The 24,555-nt window shown below is 37.6% G+C and overlaps 1 protein-coding gene across 9 annotated transcripts in view; it reads left to right on the top strand.

Annotated features, from left to right (window-relative positions):
- The window catches only part of FBXW11 (F-box and WD repeat domain containing 11), a 121,280-nt gene that overhangs the window by 8,165 nt on the left and 88,560 nt on the right, over positions 1 to 24,555 (top strand). Inside the window, exon 1 of one of the 9 annotated variants that reach the window (XM_043596053.1) lies at positions 1,049 to 1,206. The exons of 7 other annotated variants lie outside the window; for them this stretch is intronic. Coding sequence is in view for 1 of the 2 variants with exons in the window: in XM_043596043.1 (XP_043451978.1) it covers positions 14,455 to 14,499 (45 nt within the window). In the remaining variant the exon portion in view is untranslated. Of the gene's footprint in view, positions 1 to 1,048; positions 1,207 to 14,327; positions 14,500 to 24,555 lie in introns of those variants that run through there. One more of the 9 variants, XM_043596043.1, reaches the window with a different exon arrangement.

The following is a 24,555-nucleotide window of genomic DNA, read 5'->3' on the forward strand; positions in this document are numbered from 1 at the left end:
AGTGTTCTGTGGAAAGGGGATGGTCTCTACCAATTAGTAGATGTGGGACTTTGGGCAAGTTATTTCTTCTCTCTTTTTTTTTTTTTTTTTTTTGAGAATTAAATTTGAGTAAGGAACGTAAAGGTCCTGACCCATTAGTAGCCCTAAAGGTAGGTATTCTAATTACTGCAGGAACATTTTGGCTGTAGGTTTTTAAGGAAGTAGAAAATTTATATGTAACTAACAGTCTTTTGACTGATTTTTAAAATTTTTATCTATGTTATTCCGTAGAATGGCTTTTTTCTCTCTCCCTTATAATTTGTTTGTATATTTGCAGTCTGATGGAGAAGTTGGTATGGTAGTAAAAGAATGTTGATACAATGTTGACTCGGCTTATATATTTAAAGGTGTTATTTAGTAAATTGTTTATTAGTGTCTTTTAAATTATTTTCCTTAGTTTCCCCAATGACTGGTCATTGTAGAGGGTTGGTCTTTATTGAATCAGAAGTTCACTCTTAAAATTATGCCATGTGTTTTTAAAATGTCGTGTATTTCAGGTGAGGTTTGAAGATTTGGGTAATGTGTAGATTTGATGTCTTATAGGTAGCAAACCAAAAGATTTCTTGTTAGGTGCCTAAATATCTTTTTTTGGGAAGTATTTGAGCCTTCCTATCCTATATCATTAATTTTTTTTTGTAATGCTGGAGGAGCTGTCTTAGAAAATGGGTAAAGAAGTTCATCGTAGCTGAATGGTCTGGGACAATTTATGTGGATAACGGAGTAAGTTTTTAGCTGCTCTCATTGGAAATCGCGTATTTATCATGAGTAAAAATTAATATTAGGGAACGTTTCTTTCTCTACCATGTAGAATTTCTTATCCTTTTGTCGGCACAGAGGTGAAGAATGCTGCTACAGAACTTTTATACCAAATAGCTGACTCAGGGGTTGTGACTTTTCTGTGCCTCAGATCCACCACTCCGATGACCCTTCCTTCCATTTCTTGGTGGCTGTCCTTTGCCGCTGGTGCCATGGTGGGTGTACGGATTGCTTTCTGTCTTTCAACAGTTACCGAAGTGCATGTTTGGGATTTTATTGAAGAAAGCTGGATACAGTAAACGGAAAGAATCTTGGAAGCTGCTTGACTGCTGTCTTTTCTCAGACTAGTCTGAAAGGGAATACCCCCATTCATTCTGGATTGGTGGATCTGAAGTACAAAATATTTTCCAGGTAAGCAATTACCCTGTATTGTTTTGTTGTATGGACCTCAACTCACTGAAAGAAACTTAAAAAACAGAATTTCTCTACTTTTTTCCATTGGTAGAGACAGGAAGGATGTTAGATGTTTAGACACAGTGTTCGTGTCTGGGGTGGATTAGTGAAGGTGCACGTGGCAGAATTGCTAGTGGACGCTTGGTTTTAGTGCGAGAAGGGCAGTTATTTTCATTGTAGGCCCAGATGGTTTATAGTTATAATCCAACAGGGAATACGGAAAACAAGGGAAATTTGGGGAATAGCTTATAAAATATGGAAAACAAATGGTAATTTCGAGGTATTCTCTCATGATTTATACCTGATACCTGGTCAGAATAGTTTTTGTAGTCACTATGTAAAGCAGTGGTGTTTCATTCTTAGGACTCTTGGAGGGTCTTCTCGGGAAGATTTACTACCTGTAGCACCTGTTTCTTGAGCATCTGCTGCGTACCAGGCACTGTTGGAGGCTCTTTACACACATTTCTGATTCAGTTGGCACATGCTTTTACCTTACATTTTACATATAGTGAGATGAAGCTCATAAGCATTAAGTTCAAGTTGCCCAGGGTCATAGAGCTAGTAAATGGCAAAGCCAGGCTTTAGGCTTGAGTCTTTATGCTTCCAAAGTTCTGGCTCTTTCCATGTGACTACATTTGCTGAAATTTGTACTTCAACCTCTGGATTTTCAAATTGCCCATCTGCAGGAGCAAGGTGTGGGTTTCTATGGTGGGTTTCCACTCAGAAAATACCTGACTGGTCATTGTTTGGTGTGGCATTTTAATTATATCTGGTGCTTTCTCTGCTTGATGAAGAAATTAGAAGATCTTCGGTCAGTTCGTCAAGTGAACGTACAGGTAACTTAGGGAGTATGAGAGAGGCAGTGCCTTTAAATGTCAAAACACGGTTTATACAGGGAAGTATCATTTGGTCTAGTGAACTCGAACCTGTATCTTCTCAGTTCCTCTTTAGTTTTTACTGGTTATTTAAATAGCTCAGTAGCTTATTACATGGACTTCTTTTGACCTGTAGTTTGTCAGCCTTACAAATAAGACATTGTTTGGTAACTCTCCTAAAAACGTGCCTTTTTTTGGGTATCTAATATTCCCTACAGAATCCATTTCCTTTAATCTTAAAAAAGAATATCTTTTTATCATAGATGGATACTCTTGCATTGTGATCCTTGTTTTAGTTTAATTCCTTTATATTTGCTAATGTTTCTCCTAAGTGAGCATTTTACACACTTGTCATCTGAAGAGCTATGAGGGTGGTGTGGTGGGAACAGTAAAAATACTAGCAGTTAACACGTACTGGACACTTACTCTGTATTGAGCACAATTATAAGCACGTCATTTGTTTTTTAATGTTTTTATTTTTTAGAGAGAGTGAGCGAGCGAGCAGGGGAGGGGCAGAGAGAGAGGGAGACACAGAATCTGAAACAGGCTCCAGGCTCTGAGCTGTCAGTACAGAGCCTGACGCGGGGCTCGAACTCACGGACCATGAGATTATGACCTGAGTCGAAGTCAGACACTTAACCGACTGAGCCACCCAGCACCCCTATAAGCACTTTATGTGTATAAACTTTGTATATTTATAGTAACCCAGGGAGGTAGGTGCCAGATGAGGAAACTGAAGGATAGAATAATTAAATAATGTGTCCAAGATTACACGTCTAGTAAAAGACAAAGATGAGGTATGAATTCAGGGAGTCTGGCTTCAGAGAATGTGCTTCTAACATCTGTGCTATACCGCCTGTAGTACGAGTGTCATCCTGTGATAAAAAGAGGGGTGGAAATCCTGAGGGCTGAAACTGAAATCAGTGCAGAGGAAAAGGAAAATTGTTGTTGAATATCTACCTCTTACCTTTGGTATAGAAAACGGTCTAGATCTCGGTTCTGTGGTAGCCATCCAGTACTGTCAGGCTGTTTCCCAAGATGACTCATGGTAGGGTTTATTGGAGGTTATCTTCCAGAATAGTCTGTCCGGTAGAACTTTCTGTGATAACGAAAATGTTCACTGCCTGTGCTGTTCAGTATGGTAGTCGCTAATCACATGTGGTTATTTTGAAATGTGGCTCTGTCACTGAGGACCTGAATTTTAAATTTTATTTAATTTAAATTTACATTTAAATAACCACCAGTGCATTTTTAGAACTTACCTTAATCCTAGGTCTGGTCATTTGTTTAAACCCCTTAGAAATCTGATCTGGTCACAGGCTCAAAGCAACTCCTTATTCCAGGTCAGGGCACATTAACCAGCTATGCAAGACTGATGTATAAAACCAGAATTCCAGTTTATTAACGATATGTGCATTTTGGTATGATTAATATAAACATTTTGAATTTTTTTTTTATTTTTGAGAGAGAGAGGGAGAGAGAGAAGGGGGGGAGGGGCAGAGAGAGACAGACACACAGAATCTGAAGCAGGCTCCAGGCTCTGAGCTGTCAGCACAGAAATCGACACAGCGCTTGAACCCACCAACTGTGAGATTGTGACCTGAGTTGAAGTCAGACGCTTAACTGACTGAGCCACCCAGGCACCCCAATATAAACTTTTTTGATAGGTAGTTTGCTTATTAGTTCCTAATTAGTATATCAGTTTAATTTTTTCGAATAAGAAACAAAAGTTAGAGGGACCCGAAGGTTCAAACCTAGTGACTGGCATATTGTATTTATGTGTGTAGACTTTACCTATCAGGTTCAATCATAGTCGGGTGGCTTAGTTGGCATGAACTCAACCAGAGAAGTGAGATATTTGCTGGACAGGGACTGAGGCCACCTTGGTCCCACCCTACGTCAGGGATGGGTGGTTTTTCCCTGTGGCAGAACCTCTTTGTTTGCTTTTATTTCCCAAATCCTTTTCTCATTAAGGCACGTGTTTTTAGACTAGTTAGTATATTCAACTTGAATGCATTCTTGACTTTATAGGTCTCGGAAGCCCTTTGTTTTCCTTCAGGTGCCTTTATCACTGCTATGATCCATTTTGTGTTCATTTTTTACTCTAAGAAAGCAGTTGGATGTTTTTGCTTCTGTGTAGTCTCTTTTTACCAAAACAGATTTATTAGCTTATTTAATTTGGTCATATAGTGTGGGGTAGAGTAAGAACATACTCATAAGAAATAAATTAGGTAGTACATTCTCTTTGCATTGTATCATGTTATTAAAAGAGCTTGTTTTTAGCTTACTTTATCGTTACTTTGGGACTTGTTCCTTCTGCTCTTAAAGTACCAAATTTGTATTTTAGGAAGTTAACCTTTCAGGTGTGTGCAAGGTGGGTTGAAGAGACAGAAGGCACGGAGACCAGTTAGTTCACGTGAACAATGGGGAGGGCAAACCGAAGCATCGACAGTGGGTGTGAGGAAGGTGGGGAGGACTTAAAAGAGATGTAGGTGATAGGATCTACAGAACTTGGGGACTAGTTAAAGGAGTAGGTGATAGGTGAGTACAGTATGAATTTTAGGTTTTTGCCTTGGGCACCAGATGGATGTTTACTGTCTTTTCCAAGATAGAGAGTACTAGAAGAACAGACAGGAAGTGGGAGTGGGGGAGGGAGAAAGAATGAGTTCCAATTTATAAGGAATTTGAGTTGCCTATCAGTGAATCCTCCAAGAAAAGTGTCTAGTGGGAATATGGACATCAGAGAGAGCAGGGAGAGAGAGAATGGGTTGGGAATTTTTATTTTGTTTCAGTGGTAGCTCACTTTACTCAGAGTTCTGTTTCTCAGAGTGTAGATCTAGAAATCTACATTATCAGTGTGTGGGAATGTTAACATAAAGGAATGGGCTATAACTCAGTTCAAATGACCTTGATACTGATCAAGAGGTATTACCACTCTCCTTTTTTTCTGAACCTGAGTATTCAGATTTAGATGCAAAGGAGTTTGCAAATTAAGTTCCATGTATCTGGTGACAAAAATAAGGGGGAAATAGCCTAAACAGTGAAGGTTCTGGATCAAGTGTGACATGGGAAATGAAAATTTGCTCTTCTCTCAGCCTGTCTCAATTCCTGAATGCTTCTCATCTAGCTGTGTGATGAGTGTGATTATGGCTTTTTAACGACACATTTTTAACATCACGGCATGAGGTCTAAGGACAAGCTAGCTGTTTTGTTGAAGAAAAGGTGAACTATTCAAGTGGAGTGAAAATTAGCTGTGTTGGAATTATTGAGATGGTGTATCAGTCTAGTGGGCATATATTTAAGGGATTTGTTAGGCAAATGTTTACTCTATGTTGTTTTCACCTTATTCACTAATTCCCAGGTGAGCTGTAGCTCCATGATTTTGGTAATGAAAACATGGAGATTGGAAGAGTTCATTATAGCTACAGTGAATCAGTACTTACCAAAAAGATTTTTTGAATACATTATATATGTCTATGCTACAGAGTTGATTGATAAGGTACAAAAAGGAGTGGACAGTTAAAAAAAAGTCTGCAACTTTTTTCCCTCTGGCTCCAGCTATTCAACCATATTTTTGCATAGGTTTCATATACGTGTGTGTGCTGTACATAATTCTTCTGAATCTTGAATTTTTTTAATATAAAACATGACACGGTCATTTTTCATATCAGTTCCCTAAGAGCTCTCAAATTTTTTGAAGAGATAATTTAGAAGATGCATACTCATTTATTGTAGGTGCTATAATTTGTGAAACCAGTCTGGACTGATATACATATAGATTATTTCCAGTCTTTTGCTGTTACACCTAATGCTGTAAAGAATAATTTAGTGTGTATGTCATTTCATGTATGGAGAAGTAGATCTTCAGGACAGATTCCTAGGAGTAAGCATCACTAGATACACACTTTTAAAAATCCCATAGACATTGCCACATTGCCCTCCAGTTATACTGCAACAGTACATACTCTCACAGGTTTTGCTTGAGAATATTCTTTTTTCCTGACACTCTTAATGGTGTTATGTGGATTTCAAGCCGATTACTTTTTAAACTGTTCTTCTCTTTTTCCCTCCCATAACTTTTATTATGAAAAATTTCATCTATATATATATATTTTTTCCCCATACATATATATATATATATATATATATATATGGGAAAAAAACAATACAACAAACATCTGTATAGTCTTAACACCTAGACTCAACAGTTGTTAACATTTTGCCGTATTTGGATCATTTCTCTGCTCTCTGCCTCAGTCCCCCCCTTTCCTCTCCTTATCCCCTCTTCCCTCCCCTTGTCTCCCTCTCATCCTTTCTCCTTCTCTGTCACCTTCTCCTGTCCTCCCCCAAAATAGGTATCCTTTGTAGTGGTTAAAAATTTGACAGTGAGTTGCAAACATGATATTTCATTCTCTAAACATTCCAGCACCTGTCTCCTCTAAGAGTAAGAATAGTCTCTTTCTCTAAAACCACATAAGCACACAGCCATGTACAAGGTATATATCTATCTCTCTATATATAATCTATATACATATGTAACCACACATTATAATAGTCATATATTTCATACATTTATAAAACCACAATACTATTTTTATGTCTAAGAAAATGAAAATAACTCCATAATGTAATATCAAATATTCAGTTAGGTTTTCCTAATTGTCCCAAGAATGTCTTTTCTGGCATGCCCCCCCCCCCCTTTTTGTTTTAATGCCAAGACACCCTTTGTATTTGATTGTTCTATCTCTTTAATTTCTTTTCATTTAGAACATTCCCTCTACCTTTTCCCCTCCTCTCCCGGCATTGTTTTTGAAGAGTTCAGCTCAGTTGTCCTGTAGGATGTGCAACATTCTTCATTTGTTTATTTCCTTATGGTATCATTTAACTGGTTTCTGTAGGTACTATGTTTCCTGTAAACTGGAAGTTAGGTGAGAGGCTTGATTGCAACCAGGTTAAACATTTTGACAAGAATGTTTCATCATAGGTGAAGTGTACTTTGCATTGAGTCATGTTGGGAGGCACTTGATGACAGGTTATCCCATTATGAGCTATGCTAAATTTGATCCCTTGGCTGAGGTGGCAATAGCCAGATCTCTCCTTTTTAAAGGTACAATTTTATCCTCTGCTATTAGAAAGGAATTTATGGGACAGTATTTTGGCACCTTGTAAATACCCTGTTCTGTTACAACATTTCACCCAGTGGTTTCAGCAGCCTGATCTTAGAATCAGTTACAATGAGAGTTACAAAATTGTGGTTTTCTATCATTCTGTCTACATTAATTAGCTATCATTCACAGAGGCCATCCCTGTTTCTTCTCCTTTCTTTTGTGTAGCATCGTACTCTCATGGACTTTTTATTTAGTGTGTTAACAATCAGAGTCTTTATTGGTGCTCAAATTGTCCCAGATTGGCTAATGAGAGCCCCTTCAAGGTAGTTTCTGCTTCTTTTTAATATGATCCTATCAGTCTTTGTTTCTTGACTTTTTACTTTCCCTGCATTTCAGACACCAGCCATTTCTCCAAGAAGCTCTGATTCCTTTTAGTGGGGAATGGTATTTAGAAGCCCAAACCATTGTTGTTGGGTCGTGTCATTGCTTCTAGACCTTTTCAACAGAGCTAAAGAGTATATTTAAAAAGAACCATGAGATCATGTTCTGATTCAAATTTAATATTAACAGGGATGTTTTTCTAAACCTGTTAGCCTTTTGATTTTTCAGCATTGTAAGGGACCATATTGATGTGTAATGGCCATCAAGTTGAAATACAAATTGTTATGAAAATAGGCAGATAAATAACTTCATTCATTATTCCGCATGTACTCAAACAGGTACTGTTTGATTATTTGGGGAATACAGAACAGAATCAGATATGTACCTTGCTTCCAGAAGCTTGCAGTCTTTAGCATAAAAAAGTATAGTATAGGGTGAAGACTGGTAGGGATTGTGAGAGGTAGACACACAGTGTTTTACAGTTACTCTTTGAGGCCTGAGTGGAAATTAGATGTGATTGTGGGTGTATTGGGGCAGGGGATGGCTTTCATAGCAAAGATAAACAAATGAACGATGGCTGGCAGGCAGTGGTGTGTATTGCCTATAGGGCGGGACAAGTAAGTAGTTCTGTGAATGTTGGAGTATAACTTGGGTGGTAGGATTGAGGGCAGATAAATTTGTAAAGATAGATTGTAACCAAATCTTGGACTTTATCCTTTAGGCCATACGTTACAAACTAGTAGCCTGTGGATTGAGCTCCACAGATTTACTTGGTCTGCATAGATTTAAAAAATGGAGACATTCCTTGTCAACACTGATTTCTGGTTTTGTCTGAAAATTCGAGCTGGGGAGTGGCTGCTTTTTAGAGTCAGGGCTTGTGCTTTCCTGGTTCCTGTGTCCCCTGTAAGTTTGTCTTTATCTATTTGGCCCTTACAAACTTCTGATCTTGTGATCCTGCAGGATTGGAGGAGGGGTGTGAGGGTGGTGGATGTGATTTGAGAGGAGAGGTGACTGAAAGCTTGAGCAAGACCTGTGCTTTAGAAAGATCAGTCGGTTTGGAGGATGTTTTGGAGTAGCGAGACAAATACGTAGACTATTGGAATATTCCAGGGAAATACAAGATAGTAACAGATGGTGCAAAGGGGATAAGATGAAACATTTTTAAATGTAGAATGGTTAGATTGTATTGATAGATGAGAGTATGTGTGTGTATATTGACGAGAATGTAAATCAAGCTCTATTAAAACATGATGTCCTGTTTTTAAAAAGCTTTGCATTCATAAATTGATTTCTGGAAGTTAACCACATGTTTTCATTATCTATTGGTGAATTTTGGAAGATAGTAGTAATGGTTCCATGCATTGTTGTCACTGTGTAAAGTTTAGTTTTGTAATAGGCCAATAGCATCTTTCATCAAAAAATCTAACTGTGACCCAGCTTTATCTGAAAGTTGTGGATGAAGTGAATATTTATGATCTTATCATTTTCCTTATAATTATGGAGCTAAATATTTAGACAAAAATATTAATAATGCTATATACTTTTTATTTTTAAAAATTTTTTTTTCAACGTTTTTATTTTATTTTTGGGACAGAGAGAGACAGAACATGAACGGGGGAGGGGCAGAGAGAGAGGGAGACACAGAATCGGAAACAGGCTCCAGGCTCTGAGCCATCAGCCCAGAGCCTGACGCGGGGCTCGAACTCACGGACCGCGAGATGGTGACCTGGCTGAAGTCGGACGCTTAACCGACTGCGCCACCCAGGCGCCCCTATATACTTATTTTTAAAGAGCTGCCTGCTTGTAATTCATTTTCCCCACAGTGTCTCTCAGAAGTTAATCCAAAGGATAATGAGTTGACATGGAACTGTCTGGTACACTTAAAATCACACGGGTATTAAAACCATGTATGTGGTTACGTATTTTGGGCATCTTCCCTGTCTGGTTGGGGCATGACTTGATCCAGTTCCATTGTCAATGCCATTACTCCAGGTATTTAATAGCATCACCAGCTTAGGCAGTCTGAGAGAGATAGACATGCAGAGCATGTAAGTGACAAGACTGGGAGTGAGAGTGACTCACAGTGACAGAATCCATACCAGGATTCTGTGTCATAAGCTTTGGCTTCAAGGGGTGAACAAAGATTGGTTTAAAGGGCATTTGAAAATACATTTTTGTTATAACTTACATATAGTATAGAACACAAATCAGCTGAAAAAACCCACAAGTCAGCTGAATGAATTTTTGCATATGTATATACAGCACACTGTGTAATCACTACCCAAATCAAGATATAGAATATTTCCAGAGCCTCTTGAGGGCTTCCTCATGTTTATGCCTCACCCAGTCCAGACCTCCCAAAGGTCTGTTCTGGTCTTCTTCACTGTAAGCTAGTCATGGCTGTTTTTGGATTTTATACAAATGGAATCATACAGTTCATAGTCTTGTGTTTTTTTTCCCCTGCTTGTTATTATGTGAAATTCACCCATTTTGTTGTAACAGGTTCCCCCCGCCCTGCCCCGTGCATTATTCCATAGTATATATATAGTCCATGGTTTGTTTATTTTATTGTTGATGAATTAGTTGGATTGTTTCCAAAATTTGGCTGCTATTGTGAATAGCACTCGTAAGGTGGACATAAGCACTTGGTTCTTTCGGTTATAAAAAACCTAGAGTGGAATTACTGGGTCATAGGATAGGCATATCTTCATATGTAGATACTGCTAAACAGCTTTTCAAGTGCTCGTGCCGATTTACACCCCCACCTCTAATGTGGGGAGTTCCAGTCATCGCTCGGTTTTGCTAGTCCTTTTAATTTTAGCTATTCGGATGAATGTGTAGTGGTATCTATGACTATAAGCTATTGAGGTATAGTTTACATGCAGTAAAATGCACTCATTTTAAGTGTACTCTTTGAGTTTTTAGAGCTATATACGCTCATGACCACTACTGTGATCAGGATGTAGAACATTTGTACCCCCTTCCCATCAAAAAAAACCCCAAACTTCTCTCACTCCCTTTGCAGTTCCCTCACACCTGTCCTTGGCCTCAAGTAGCCTGCTTTCTATAACTGTAAATTAGTCGTGCCTGTTTTAGGTGGACGTGTATAGCGTGTGTAGCATGCATATACTGCAGGTACTGTTGTCTTTAGCTTATTTTGCCCAGTGTAATATTTTTGAGATTCATTCCTGTGGAGTTAGTTTTTCATTCCTTTTCTTTGGTTAGCACTGTTACATTACACAAGTATACAACAGTTTTGTTTATCTGTGCTCCTGCTGAAGAATATTTGGGTTGTTTCCAGTGTTTGTTGTGAATAAAGCTTGTGTGAACATTTGTGTTCCAATTTTTGTTGGGACATTTCTCTTGGGTATACCTAGGAGTGGAATTGCTGGGAAGTGTAGATGTATGTTTAGCTTTTCCCAAAATCGTTGTACATCCTTACGGTTTTCCCTACAGTATATGAGAGTTCCAATTGCTCTACAGCCTTAGCAGCACTTGGCATTGTCAGACGATTTTAGCCATTCTGACACATGTGAAGTAGTATCTCCTTGTGGTTATAATTTACATTTCTTAAGGACTAATGATGTTGAGCATTTTTACATGTGCCTGTTGGCCATTTAGATATCTTCTCTAGAGAAGCGCTTTTTCAAATCCTTTGACCCTTTTAAAAAATGGAGTTACCTCTTTCTTATTGATTTGTGGGAATTCTTCACAGTAGCCAGGAAACAAAATTCTTTGTCAGATACACATATTGCAGACATCTGTTCTGTGGCTTGCTTTTTCAGTGTCTTAATGTTGTCTTTTGATGGACAAAAGAAAAGTCTTAATACTTACAAAATCTAATTACTCAAGTTTTTCTTTTGTTGTTACTGGGTTTTGTGTCCTGTTTAAGAAACTTTGCCTACAGTCTTAAAAATATTCTAGCATCTTCATGGTTTTACTATATTAAAATAACTTTTTTTTTATGGTTGAGCTAGGAATCAAGATTCATTTTTTCCCCCATATGGTTATCCAGTTAGCTCAGTGCCATTATTTACACATACATTAAAAAACTATTGAAAAACTGTTGAAGAACACAAGAACATATGAACATAAGAAGCTTTTGTTTTTACAGAATTAACCATCTTTACAATAGAACAGTTAAAAGAAAAATAATGTAAAATAAGAAACAAAAAGAAAAAATTCCTGATAACTGTTAATATTTAGTATTTACCTTCCTTCGTGTACATACTTTTTCTTTTATGTACATTTCGTATGTTTTTCACATGTAAAATTGTTTTGCAAACTGCTTTTAAAATTCAGCAATACTCGTGGCATCTTTCTGAGCCATTTTATATTTCTTTATAATATTTTGAAGGTGTGCCTTATGTGTATGAATGTGGAAATAGCTAACTAGTTAAACTCTTACTTTGTTAGACATTTAAATTATTTCTAATTTATAACAACTTAAAGCTGGCTTGTTCCTTCTTATAATCTAATTTTTGAATACATCCATGAGTATTATCTTGAGTATTAATTTCTAAGAGGTGGAATTGATGGGTCAAATACACATTTTTAAGAACATGGTTATTTTGTATGGCCAAAAGTTTTATCCATTTTCTATTACTTATATGGACATTAATATTCTTTATATTTTCTCTATAAAATTGCTGTTTTCTCCACGTTTATGCCATTTTCGAGTGTTAGTAATTAAAAAATAATACCAATTTGGTTAAAGAATTAAGTGATTTCTGTAAGTACTAGTGTTATTGGGTATGTTATGATGCTTGTCGCTATTTATGTTTCTTTTGTGAAGAAAGGGAAATGTGTAGAATAGCTGTAGTTGTACTCTTGTTGATTTAAATCCAGGTGCCTTGGGGAATTTGGCGGAAGGAAGTCACCAGGGTAGGGAACTTCTGAGTTTGTTGTGGCTGGGACAGTGTTGCCTTTTTGTGATCAAAATGGCCATTTTTGGTAGAAGCCAGCTGCAGAAATATTTGCTTTACTCAGTGACCTGTCTGTGGCGAGCTTAAGCTGGTCCCTGCTCTGGCCAGACCCTGGCTTCAGATGCTCTTTGTGAAGCTCTTTGGGATCACTCACTGCCTCAAGGACACTCCTTCCTACTAGCCTGCTTTGAGCTAGGAGGCGAGGTTCTGCTGGGAATTTCATGTACTTTTTAGGTAGGCTTCTGTTTATTTACATTCAGTGAACCCTGCTTCCACTCTTGTTTTTTTTTTTTTTTTTTAATTGTATTTTATAGAAATTTCTTGAAATGTTTTATATATGTGCAGGGCATCCTAGCCAGGTTTCCAGTGCCAATGTAGACTCTTTTATTTTGACATTGCTTTGATGATTTCAGTTGCACCAATCAGAAATCCCAACCTTGACACCTCTGTTTCCCTCCTAAGTCTTGTCTGGTTTTGTTCTTTTTCATTCTAGCTTTCTGTACTTAGTTACAGTGATTCCCCCACCCCTTTCTCTAGTGTCTTGACCCAACAAGTTCTTTATTAGGGAAACTTCACCCTTTCCTCCTTTCTTGCATAATTAACCTCTGCGTGTCCTTCAGAGCTGATTTCAAGCATCAGTTCTTTAGGGGTTGTGTCTGGGTCACCTAGGTACCCCTACAGGTTGGATTCCCTTGTCACATTCTTAGCACTCACTTCTTTTCCTTCGCTGCTGTTAACATAATTGTACTTGATAAATGTATTGCACAATCCCCCAGTAGACAGCTCCTTTGTTAGAAAGTACTCTTCATGGGGACAAGGATCATGTCTGTCATGCCACATTCAGCTCATAGAATATTTCCAGCATACAGTGCATACCCTATATCTGCCCAGTTGAATGAGGGAATAAATTTGGGAGGGCAAATGAGAATTACCACGTTGTATCAGAAGTTTATATTCACTTTAAAAATGAATGTATTTGTTCCTTACATGCTTGGTGTTTCCAGTTTCAGTATCATCTCTTAATTTTAAATGACTTGATCCTGAAGATTAAACCGTCGGCATTAGAAACTCCTTTCAGGGGTCAAAAAGCATCCCTTCTTTCCCTCTGCCTCTAAACCAGATTTCTAAATCTGTCATTGACTTCTAATCTCTCCAGATTATTTTGCTAATACTTAAGCTGTCATTCTGAAGGATTTGTCAACTGTTGTAACTGCTGATTCTTTCCTCCTCCCCTTTCCGTGTGTGTGTGTGTGTGTGTGTGTGTGTCTGTCTGTCTAATAGGATCACTATTCCTGGGAGTTGGTTCCTTAGGTCAAGTAAATTGGGTAAATTCCTCATATAATCTCCTCTTGGAAATTCACTTAATAGATGTCATTTTAATAATTTGTTTCCCAACATTTCCCAAACTTTCTGACCCCAGAATGCTTTTCCTCTATTGTGGTTTAAAACCGATGCAATCTAAGAGCTATTCTTGACTGTCATTTTTGTCATTTCATCCCAACTTCTTGTATTCAAGAGTTCTCTATCTTCTTGTCAAAGTAATGAGGGAGGGAGCTAGCACTTGTTAAATGCCAGATTTACATCTGTTATTCCTTTTAACCTTCTATAACTTTGAGTGAAAGATAGGCTTATTTTCTACATTTTAGCATGTGAGGAAACTGAGACTAGAGAGGAGAGGTTTTTTGTTTTTTGTTTTTGTTTTTTGCTGAAGGCTACATAATGGGTTTTATCTATATCTGTTTATCTGCGGTGTCTACAAAGCATTGTGTTCTTTCCCTTGTGTAGAGAAAAACACTCTTCTGCTGATTTGAGAAACTGCACCTCCAGCTATCACTTAAGTTCGTTTGAGGAGTGTTAGCCTCAGGAGCCGCAGGGCCTCTAGGCTCTTGGTGGGCAGCAGCATTGGTGCCTGAAGAGATGGAGAAGAGAAGGCTGAGAAAAGCCTGGACTCCTCCTGCCTTTGTAAGCCCTCATGCTTTCTTCTCCCTCATTCCTTGCTTACCTCATTCTCTTCAGTTCCAGGCTTTCCTACTGTATGTGACTTCTTCGTTGGAATTTTAGGTTGGCTTTTATCAGTAACATAGGAGCTAATATTTATTGGGTGCCTGCTTTGGATGTAGCAGGCTGTCCTCTCTAGCCCTCTAAATAGCCGACTCACTTAAAGTCACATAGTGTTGAACCTGGGATCTAAACCCACCTCTGTTTTTGTGTTTTTGGTTTTTTTTTTAGCCTCAGTAAATTTTTTCATAGGGAAAACCTACCTAAGCAATTAAAATCTATGAAATCATGGGTTTGATGTGCTAGTTATTTTTTATAATATATATTGAAGTATATGGCTATCAAACATTAAAACATCATTTACGTACCACTGAAAATCACCTTGAATATTAAACCTTGGGAAATGTTCCTGTAATCCACCCTTTTAACTTTTTCTCTTTATCTGTTTATTCATGAATACTTCAGTATGTATCTGTAAAAGAGGAGGACTTTAAAAACAAAGCAAAAGATTGTTAAAAACACACACAGAGCACACAATTCCATTATTATACCTAAAACATTACCAGTATTCCTTGCTATCAAATAGTCTGTTTATATTTGCCTACTTGTCTCAGAAATAATTTTAGAATTAATAAACTTAATTTTTTAGAATAATTTTAGATTTACAGAAAAATTGAGCAGACAGTACAGAATTTCATGTATTTTCCCTCCCCTTACAGTTTTCCCCACTATTAACATCTTACATCAGCGTGGTACACTTGTTAAAATTAATGAACTAATATCGATGTTTTATTATTAACTACAGTCCATAGTTTATGCAAGTATCCTTAGCTTTTTTTTTTTTTTTTTTTTTTAACCTCACGTTTTTTTTTTTGCTCCAGGATCCCATCCAGGATGCTATCTTAACATTCAGTGGTCATGTATCCTCAGGCTCTTCTTGGCTGTGTCAATTTCTCAGACTTTGTTCTTGATGATGTTGACAGTTCTGAGGAATTTTGGTCAGGTATATTGTATTGCCCTCTATTGAATTATCTTGTTTTTCTCATAAATGGTTTTTTAATAATTGTTTTTTTTCAGTTTAGGGGCCAGACTTGGTTCACACCTTGCATATAGTTAATAGCCTCTTAAATCTTTTTAATCTATAAAAATTGCCTCTCCCATTTTTTTTTCTTGTCGTGTATTTATTGAAGAACTGGGTTGGTCATTTGTTGTGTGTAACTTTACAAATTCTGGATTTTGCTGATTATATCCTCTTTAGGTCTACATATTCTCTTCTTGGTATTTCTTGCAAATTGGTAGTTAAATCCAGAGGTTTGTTGGATTCAGGTTCAGTGTATTCTGTATTCGTTAAAAAACAAAACACAACATAACCCGTGCTTGCTCTCCTGTGCCATGGTGCTTTCTTATTTTTGTGATATTCTCTGTTCTTTCCAAGTAGCTGAGTTTTGAAGAAACCTAGGACTCTCATGCATGTACGTTTTTCTGAGTTAAAAATTGTATAATTAAAAAAAAATGCATCATTTATTGATGGTAGGTAGTGCAGCAGTATGGTGGCAGGCATGTCTACATGTAGTTGTCAATTTTGCCAAGGACGATGATGACACAATTTATGGTATTGACCATCAGTATTAGAGTATTATTCCTGTAGGTTTTTATTTATTTTTATTTATTTATTTATTTTTTTTTAATTTTTTTTTTCAACATTTATTTATTTTTGGGACAGAGAGAGACAGAGCATGAATGGGGGAGGGGCAGAGAGAGAGGGAGACACAGAATCGGAAACAGGCTCCAGGCTCTGAGCCATCAGCCCAGAGCCCGACGCGGGGCTCGAACTCCCGGACCGCGAGATCGTGACCTGGCTGAAGTCGGACGCTTAACCGACTGCGCCACCCAGGCGCCCCTGTAGGTTTTTATTTTTAACCTTCTCCTTTTCCCAATTCAGATATGTAATGACTTTTGCTACTGTTAGTATATACTTAAACTTTATTAAAAAAAAAAGAATTTGAATGATTACAATGACACATACAGTGTAGGAACATAAAAACAAAATAAGTGGGAAAATGAAGATGAAAGGAAAAATAAATGTAGGAAAATAAGATGAAGGAAGGAGTAAAGTAATGTAAAAATGCACAGAATAAGATCAGTTGTCATAGGGGCACAGATTAGGCTCTGCTTGTCGATAGTGTTCTTTGTAGCAGTTTGCAGGAGTTTTGTATTTTTAGATGACAAATATATTACTTTCCCCAGGGTTATTTATTTATTTGGTGTTTGTACTCAGTAATGCCAGTCTCATTGCTTATTTGGAATGAAGTGCCTGCTAAGATGTGGGTCAGGTTTCTCAGTGTTTGGTTTCAGAGCTCATTAGAAAATCAGGACTCATTTTTTTCTGTTGTGCCTTCTTTGTACAGTTTTCTTGCAGGTTTGATTCGTTTATCCTGTTGTATAGGTTTTTTGTTCTCTAGTCTCTGTCGTAGAACACAAATGAGATATTCTTGGGACATTTAGTTTTGAAAACCTTTGTTTATTAGTAGAATAAAGTGTGACTTCATAGGAAAGAAAATAAGAATTTCAGAATGTTTCACCAGCAGAATATGGTGTCTTTATAACTTTGGCCATATCAGATATCTTTTTTGAGTTTTGCCTGTTGTATTCACACTAAATAGTTCAGGTTTCTTCCGTTTTTTCCAGTTAAAGTGGCCGAAAAGCCTACTTAAAGCTGGTTTAAGCCAAAACACAGAATTTGTAATACGAAAAATATAGAGGTAGTTATGGATTCAGGTTTCTTCCTCAGATGCAAAGTGATACCTCCTGGTGACCCAACTCCACACTCTCCCTTGTGGTAGCATGAGGAGGGCATCAGCACCTCCAGCTCTCATCGTCTCATGTTCAAGCTCAGTGGGAAAAGAGATGTCTTTTCTTGTGGCTTCCATAGAGGTCCTGGGATTCGAAGCAGAACTTGTGCCCACCTCTGAATTCATTGCTGTGATTAGGAGATATGGGCAGAAAACAAAATGTCACCATCAGCCCCTTAAAATTATAGCACATTCTTCTCTGGCCCCTGAGTCAGGTTTTTGCCCTGCATGTAAACTTTCTGGACTTTCCATGTTAATTATTTGATAACAAGTATTTATGGAGTTCCTACTATGAACAGGCACTATAAGGACTTAAAAATATTACATTGTGAAGTTTTTAATGTTTATTTATTTTTGAGAGAGTGAGTGGGGGGGGAGGGGCAAAGTTGGAGGGGGACAGAGGATCCAAAGTGTGTTCTGTGCTGATGGCAGAGCCTGATGTGGGACTCGAACTCATGAACTATGAGATCATGACCTGGGTCAAAGTCCCATGCTTAACCGACTGAGCAGCCCTGGTGCCTCCAAAATAGCACATTGTAAATTGGTAAATTGCCTTTCCAGTTGCTTGTAGAATTCTCTATTTTTATGTTATTATGGAAAGATAACAGTTGTTTTGGAAATAAACTATAATTTTTATTTTATTTTTGTTTTTATTTAAAGATTTTATTTTTGTAAATGTTTATTTTTGAGAGGGAGCGAGTGGGGAGGGGCAGAGAGAGAGAGAGAGAGAGAGAGAGAGAGAGAGGAATACAGAGAATCCCAAATAGGTTCCAAGCTGTCAGTGCAGAGCCCAATGCAGGGCTTGAACTCACAAACTGTGAGATCATGACCTGAGCTGAAATCAAGAGTTGGACGCTCAGCTGATTTGAGCCACCCAGGTGCCACTTAAAGATTTTATTTTTAAGTAATCTCTACATCCAACATGAGGCTTGAACTTACAACCCTGAGATCAAGAGTTGTATGCTCTACCGACTGAGCCAGCCAGACACTCCTGGAAATGAAGTATACTTTTTAAAAGAAAATTGATAACTTTAAGATTTTCCTGTGGTTTATAGACCAGTTTTTGGCTTAGGAATTTGATTATTTTCAACATCAGAGTAATATCACCTTTTGAGCCTTTTTTCATTTACATCCCAATCTTGGTAGCTATTTCTGTTGTTTCTTTGTAGAATTTTAACTCACCAGTTAAAAGAAATATGGCTTGTGGATTTTTTTTCCCTCTTAAATGCAGTAGGAAATGTTCCTTTGAGATTTGTTTTCTGATCTTCCTCTCAATTCTGTATTCTCTCAGAGTTAATGAAAAATTTATTATGATGGGGACATCTGTGTTCTGTGCTTTGTAGAACATCTTGGCTGATTGCGTATAGCTGAGTCATTCATAAAGTTATTAAAACAGTGAAGTTGAACAAAGAAGTCCAGTATCTCTTAAACTTATATTTGGGCTTTCCATCTTGACTTCATTACTTTGTGTGAGGACTCCCAGAGTGCTACCGTCTACCCATGTTCATATGTACTCCTGCAAAAAGAGTCTGAAACGTACAGGTTGACCTTACTGGAGCATGTGTTCAGCAGTAATTATCTGCTGTTGAGACTAGGTGCTTTCAAGAGGATGCGCACCAAAAGCACAATGTGAGAGATTTAGAGGACTTAGGCTAGAAAAGCATTTTAAGAAGACGGACAGAATGCTCTGTAGAGTCCCTTTCAGCTCCAGAATATAATGAAATCTCTGGCTTCAAGCAGTGAGAACTCTCCTTACCCAGTTGCCTGCAGGAAACAGACAGTGTGAAGGGAATCAAAGACATCCTTGCTGTGCAGCAAGCAGCAGGAATCCTTCACTAAGGCAGCCCTAGCCCCTGGCTGAAAGACAGATTCATTTGTTCGCAGGGCCCAGTGGATTGTGAGGCACATAACTTCATTCTTATTTGAAACCAAGGTCAGCCTAGGATATGAGGACAATGGACTACATGAGAAACTAGAGCAAGTGTAAAGTTTGCTATAAATTTAATTAAGGGATGGTAAAATGTGACCCTTTATAGGTTAGCTTTGACAACTCTTTGTGCTCTTCCTAGCTAAAGAAGCAAAATTTTGATTGCCATTGTTTTCTTTTTTTTTTTAAGTTTTTAAATTTATTTTGAGAGAGAGTGGGAGTGTGCAAGAGGGAAAAGGGGGGGGGGAGAGAGGGGGAGAGAGAGAGAGAGAGAGAGAGAGAAGAGAAGAGAAGAGAAGAGAAGAGAAGAGAAGAGACTCAATCCCATGACCCTGGGACCATGGCCTGAGCTGAGATCCAAAGTCAAACGCTTAACCAATTGAGCCATTCAGGCGCCCCAATTACCATTGTTTTCTAAGTCAGTCAATACACAGTTGATTGTGTTTGTGTATGTATAAAGTTTTAAACACTGAGACTCTACTAACTTGGCTGGTTAGGTCTCTGAAAGTAAGCATACATTTGAGAAATCAGCAGTGTTTAGAAAATGTTAGAGGGCTTGTTTAAAGGGTGTAAGGTCTGAATTGAAAAGATTTCTTTGTAGGACCAACTATCATTCTATAGATGCTTTTTCAGAGTTAATAATGAAACAGGAAGCATATTAGATGGTGAAAGCTTTGAAAGTCTTTGGAAGTTTTTTTTTTTTTTTTTGTATTTTGGTGTTTTTAAAATACCATTAGTTAGTAGGGTTTAAGTTTTAATACTCTTAAAAGCTGTGAAACTGCATTTCTTTAAAATATTTTATACTTCTTTAGGAATTTAGCTGTCTTCTTTAGTGAACTGGGAAATAGTATAGCTTTATTTCCAGAAATAATTTTAATACCAGAATATTTAGTTTTGAGAATTCTTGTGTCTATTGAGGCAGTTAGTGTACTGGTATGCTCAGTAAGCCTTTTTGAATAAATAATCAGTTTAAAATGAAAAAGTTCCAATATGATTGTGGTGTGGTCTGACTGTAATTGAGTCAGACCCATTGAGAGTAGCTATAAGTCATATCATCTTCCTGAAAATGATATCTCTTCCTAGAAAAAAATGAGAATATCCATTATATCAGGGAAAAAAGTTTTCCCTTTCTGTATGTTCTAATGGTGTTTTAGAAACATGGTGAACTTTGCACTCTCATGAAAATAGGTCAAGGATTTTGGTTCAGTATGTCATATAGCAGACCTTGTTGTGCAGACATGTTCACAAGTTCTCTGATTAAAGTTTTTTTGGCTTGTGAGAGTTGATAGGACTAGGAAGGGATGCAGCCAACCCCTATGTTTGGAATGGGAAGTTGGATTAACTCAGAGTGGGGTTTGGTGCTGTGGTGTAGATAATGAAATCAGGTGTCCCGCAGGTCTCAGATGATGTCGAAAACATGAGGTGAGGTTTCAGGTCTCTTACCCGGAAGTCCTCTCAGAGGTTATGGAGTATGGGTTGTCGGATATATGGAGGTGGCAGCGTTATAAGACAGAACACCTGTACTTAAGAGGTTGTTTTTTTTTTTGTTTTTTTTGTTTTTTTTTTTCTGTGTTCCCTTAGTTAGCTGTCTAGAAGCCTCAGGCATTGAAATGAATTTAGGTTAGTGTCTTTGTTATCTCAGAGTGCAGCTAAATTCTGAGACCTAGCTTAACCCCACCTGTTCTCCACCTTCATTGAAGGGTAATAGGCCAGAATCAGGGGGACAAGTTGCGATGACCAGTTCTGTAAGTAACAGTGGGGAAGTGACAGTTCCTGTGTTTGGAGGTGGCCTGGAAGAGAGAGGATTGAGAAACCGGAGTACTGTGTTGCCCATTGTCTGTCAACTGCATCTGAAAATCTATAGTGGACCAAAAAAAAAAAAAAAAAAAGAGAAAGAAAGAAAAAGTAAAGTAAACATCATCTGTATTTACTTCTGGATATTTTATATATATTTTATGTTTTATTAAGTAAAAATGGGATCATTACAAAAGTCCTGATTTGTAGCCTTTATTCACTTCATATTTCTTGAACTTTTTCAGTGTCTGTTAATTTTCCATATATTGTAAACTTCCTTCTGGGTCAATAAATATACTCCTACAACAGGATTTTTATTTGGTGGACACATAATATTCTGTCTTCTGGATGGTCTGTAATTCATATAACCAATCTCTATTGTTGGGCATTTTTTCCTTTGCTGTAATGACAGTGATGTGATGAACATATTCTTAGCTATATTTTTGGACATGTCTTTATTTTTGTCCATAATTTAATTTTCCACACTTGAAATTGCTGAGACAATGATGTACCTGTTTTTCAAGTATTGAGTATGTATTGATAAGTTGCACAGGAGAGGTTGTATAGATGGGTAACAAGTAGATAAAATTTGCAAGTAGATTAGAGGAAATTGCTGCTCCAGGGAGTTTAATGGCAAGCAAAGGAAATGAGAGGCAGTATAATTTAGGGAAGAAAGCAGGGATTTTGGAGTCAGATAGAATTGCAAATCTGCACTTTTGACCTCTCGCCAGTTATTTGCTGTGTCTTGTCTTCAGTTTCTTCCTCTTTATTTTTTTTTATTTTTTATGTTTATTTTTTGAGAGAGAGACAGAGTGTGAGTAGGAGAGAGGCAGAGAGAGAGAGACACACACAGAATTCGAAGTAGGCTCCAGGCTCTGAGCTGTCAGCACAGAGCCTGACGCGGGGCTCGAATTCACGAGCCATGAGACCGTGACTGAGCCACCCACGCGCCCCAGTTTCTTACTCTTTAAAGCTAAGGTACCTGTCTGGCCAGAGGTGGTATGAGAGTTAATGAGATCACAGTACAGTGTGTGGCACATAGTAGGCACTTTGAAAATATGAATGTGCATCCCCCTCCCACTTTATCCTTTTTTGGTAAATTTTCATTTACATTTATCATTTTCATTGAAAATGAGGTTAAGCTTGTAGTTTGGTGGTCTCCCCTAGTCCTGAATAACTTTCCTTATTGGACCACAGATGCTAATTGACAAAGGCTCAGATGTACTTAATCTTACTGTTTAATTCTCTCCTGTCTCAGGATTTGTGGATCTTGGATAAATCCCATTGGGATTGGGTTCAGCCTGATCCGACCTGGAGCTTGCTGGGGGAGACTGTTCCTTCTTGGCAGCTGAATCTGATACTGGGCCTAGTACAACTGAGGACCCTTGTGGCTCTGCCGGAAGTAGATGACTTTGTTACATCCTGTTCTGTGTCATGCTGCTTAGAATAGAGATTTTGCTCCCCCCATTCATATATCTAATCCTCCTTTCCAGCTTCTGTGAGAGCTCTGAAAAACCTGGGGACATTTTTGAATGCTGGGTGATAGTTGTTAAGTGGACAAGGATGCCTTTTTACCTATGGAGTTACTCATGAATAAGGTGTTAATCATTTTGAGGTGTACTGCTGAGGGTCACTAGGTAAAAAATATTTTTCTACCATTCCAGCATCTTAACACAACTGTAAACTACAGTTGTTAAAAATGGACTTAACTCATTCTTGGGAAAAGAATTTGTTTTTATTTAAGTTGTCAAATTACTGTTTATAATGTATAACAACTTACAATTAAACAAAATAAAACATCACTTAAAATTATGCAATGTAGTGTTAAACTGTTATAAGTACTTGATGTTCATTGGAGAAAAATCAGAAAATATGAATGAATAAAAATTCAAAAAGAAAAATTACCTTCATTTGTCTACCAAAGATAAATCTGCAAAGATCTATTTTAATTTTATTAGCTGCAAGTTCTGGTCTCTCATTTTAGATAATCATTCAAGATGAGATCATTTCCTGGACATTAAAATATTTGTTTTTAAAATTATTGTAGGGTTTAAGGAAAGTCTGGGCTCTGGCTTTGAGTCCTGATTTCACTGCTGTTTGTTTAAATTTGAAGCTCTAAAACTTGCAGATAGTATCAGGTTTCCTCACCCTTCTTTTTTTTTTCTTCCTCCTTCCACTGTGGCCTCTTCCTCATACCCTTTTCTTCTTTTAACATATATCCCAGCCTGAAGATGCTCTGTGGTATATTGTTTATAAATACGGAGTTCTACCATACAGTTGTTAACAATTAAAGCAGTAACTTTCTTAGTTATGTCATATAGTTTATACCATCAAATTCTGCTATAATAAAATATCATTATAAGGAAAAGAAAGTCTTTCACACATGGAGGCATTGGACTAGTATTCAGTTCTTCAAAGGGCTTTGGTGAATGCCTTTAAATCGTGAGTTAACTTTTATTCTACAACCTGATTACTGAATTATGGTTCTTGGTTTTAAAAGTAATACAGTTTTTGGTGGGAGTTCGCTCTTGTAGTTTGCTGTCAAACATTTTAACAGTAGAAGCCTAGGTTTTGAATCTTAGGAGATGCTTTTAAAAGCTTTCTGTGGCTCTATTTTCATTACAGCTGCTGCTTCTTGAAAAGCAGTAGTCTGAGAATTCGGACACAATAAGGATAGTTCCTAATTTGGATGACTTTTAATACTTGCTTTATTTGCTTTGAGGTGAGGACAGGCTCCAACTGAAAGAATGGATACTCTGTAGCTTTCACATCCATGTTTAGAGAGAGAGTTACATAATCTCCTTGAGCCTGCCTATTGTATGATTCTTCAGGACCAAATCCCCACTCCTGGATAGAGATTCCCAGTGGAGAGTGTCATGGCCAAATGGTAACCATAAAATGGAGCTTTTATTTCACTTCTGTTATTTGGTAGCCCTCATTTCATTATCATGGCACTCTCTGTTTTATATCCTGTCCTATCAGTAGGGCATAGTGGAAATTTTATTAGGAAAAAAAGAACCTAGACTGGGTTATGAAAATTGACTGTAGGCATGTACATCCAAAGGTAAGTGCTGGCCCTTGTATCCACTCTTTGCAGCCTAGGTGGAAGAACTTTGTATTGGTTGTAAAATAAAAACAAGAGACTGTCTTGTAGGTTCTTCAAGAGACTTCTGTTTCTAACTTCTCTTCAACATGCTTCTCTCCAGCTACCAGGAGTCGTTCCTCTGCTTAAAACGGTTTAACAGTTGTCTCCTCATTGACTCTAGCAGTGTTTTGAACTCTAAAGTTTTTGATGTCTCACTTGAAGGCATTAAAAAATCAAAACGCTCTTATTTCACAATATCTATAAAAACATAACATGGTTTTTATACCATTGACTTCCTCTCTTTATCTCTTTATTTGGGTTACTATTGAGCAGAATTCTTTTTTCTCCATTCTTGCATGTGG

This window comes from Prionailurus bengalensis, chromosome A1 (genome assembly GCF_016509475.1).
Source record: "Prionailurus bengalensis isolate Pbe53 chromosome A1, Fcat_Pben_1.1_paternal_pri, whole genome shotgun sequence".
NCBI lineage: Eukaryota > Metazoa > Chordata > Mammalia > Carnivora > Felidae > Prionailurus > Prionailurus bengalensis.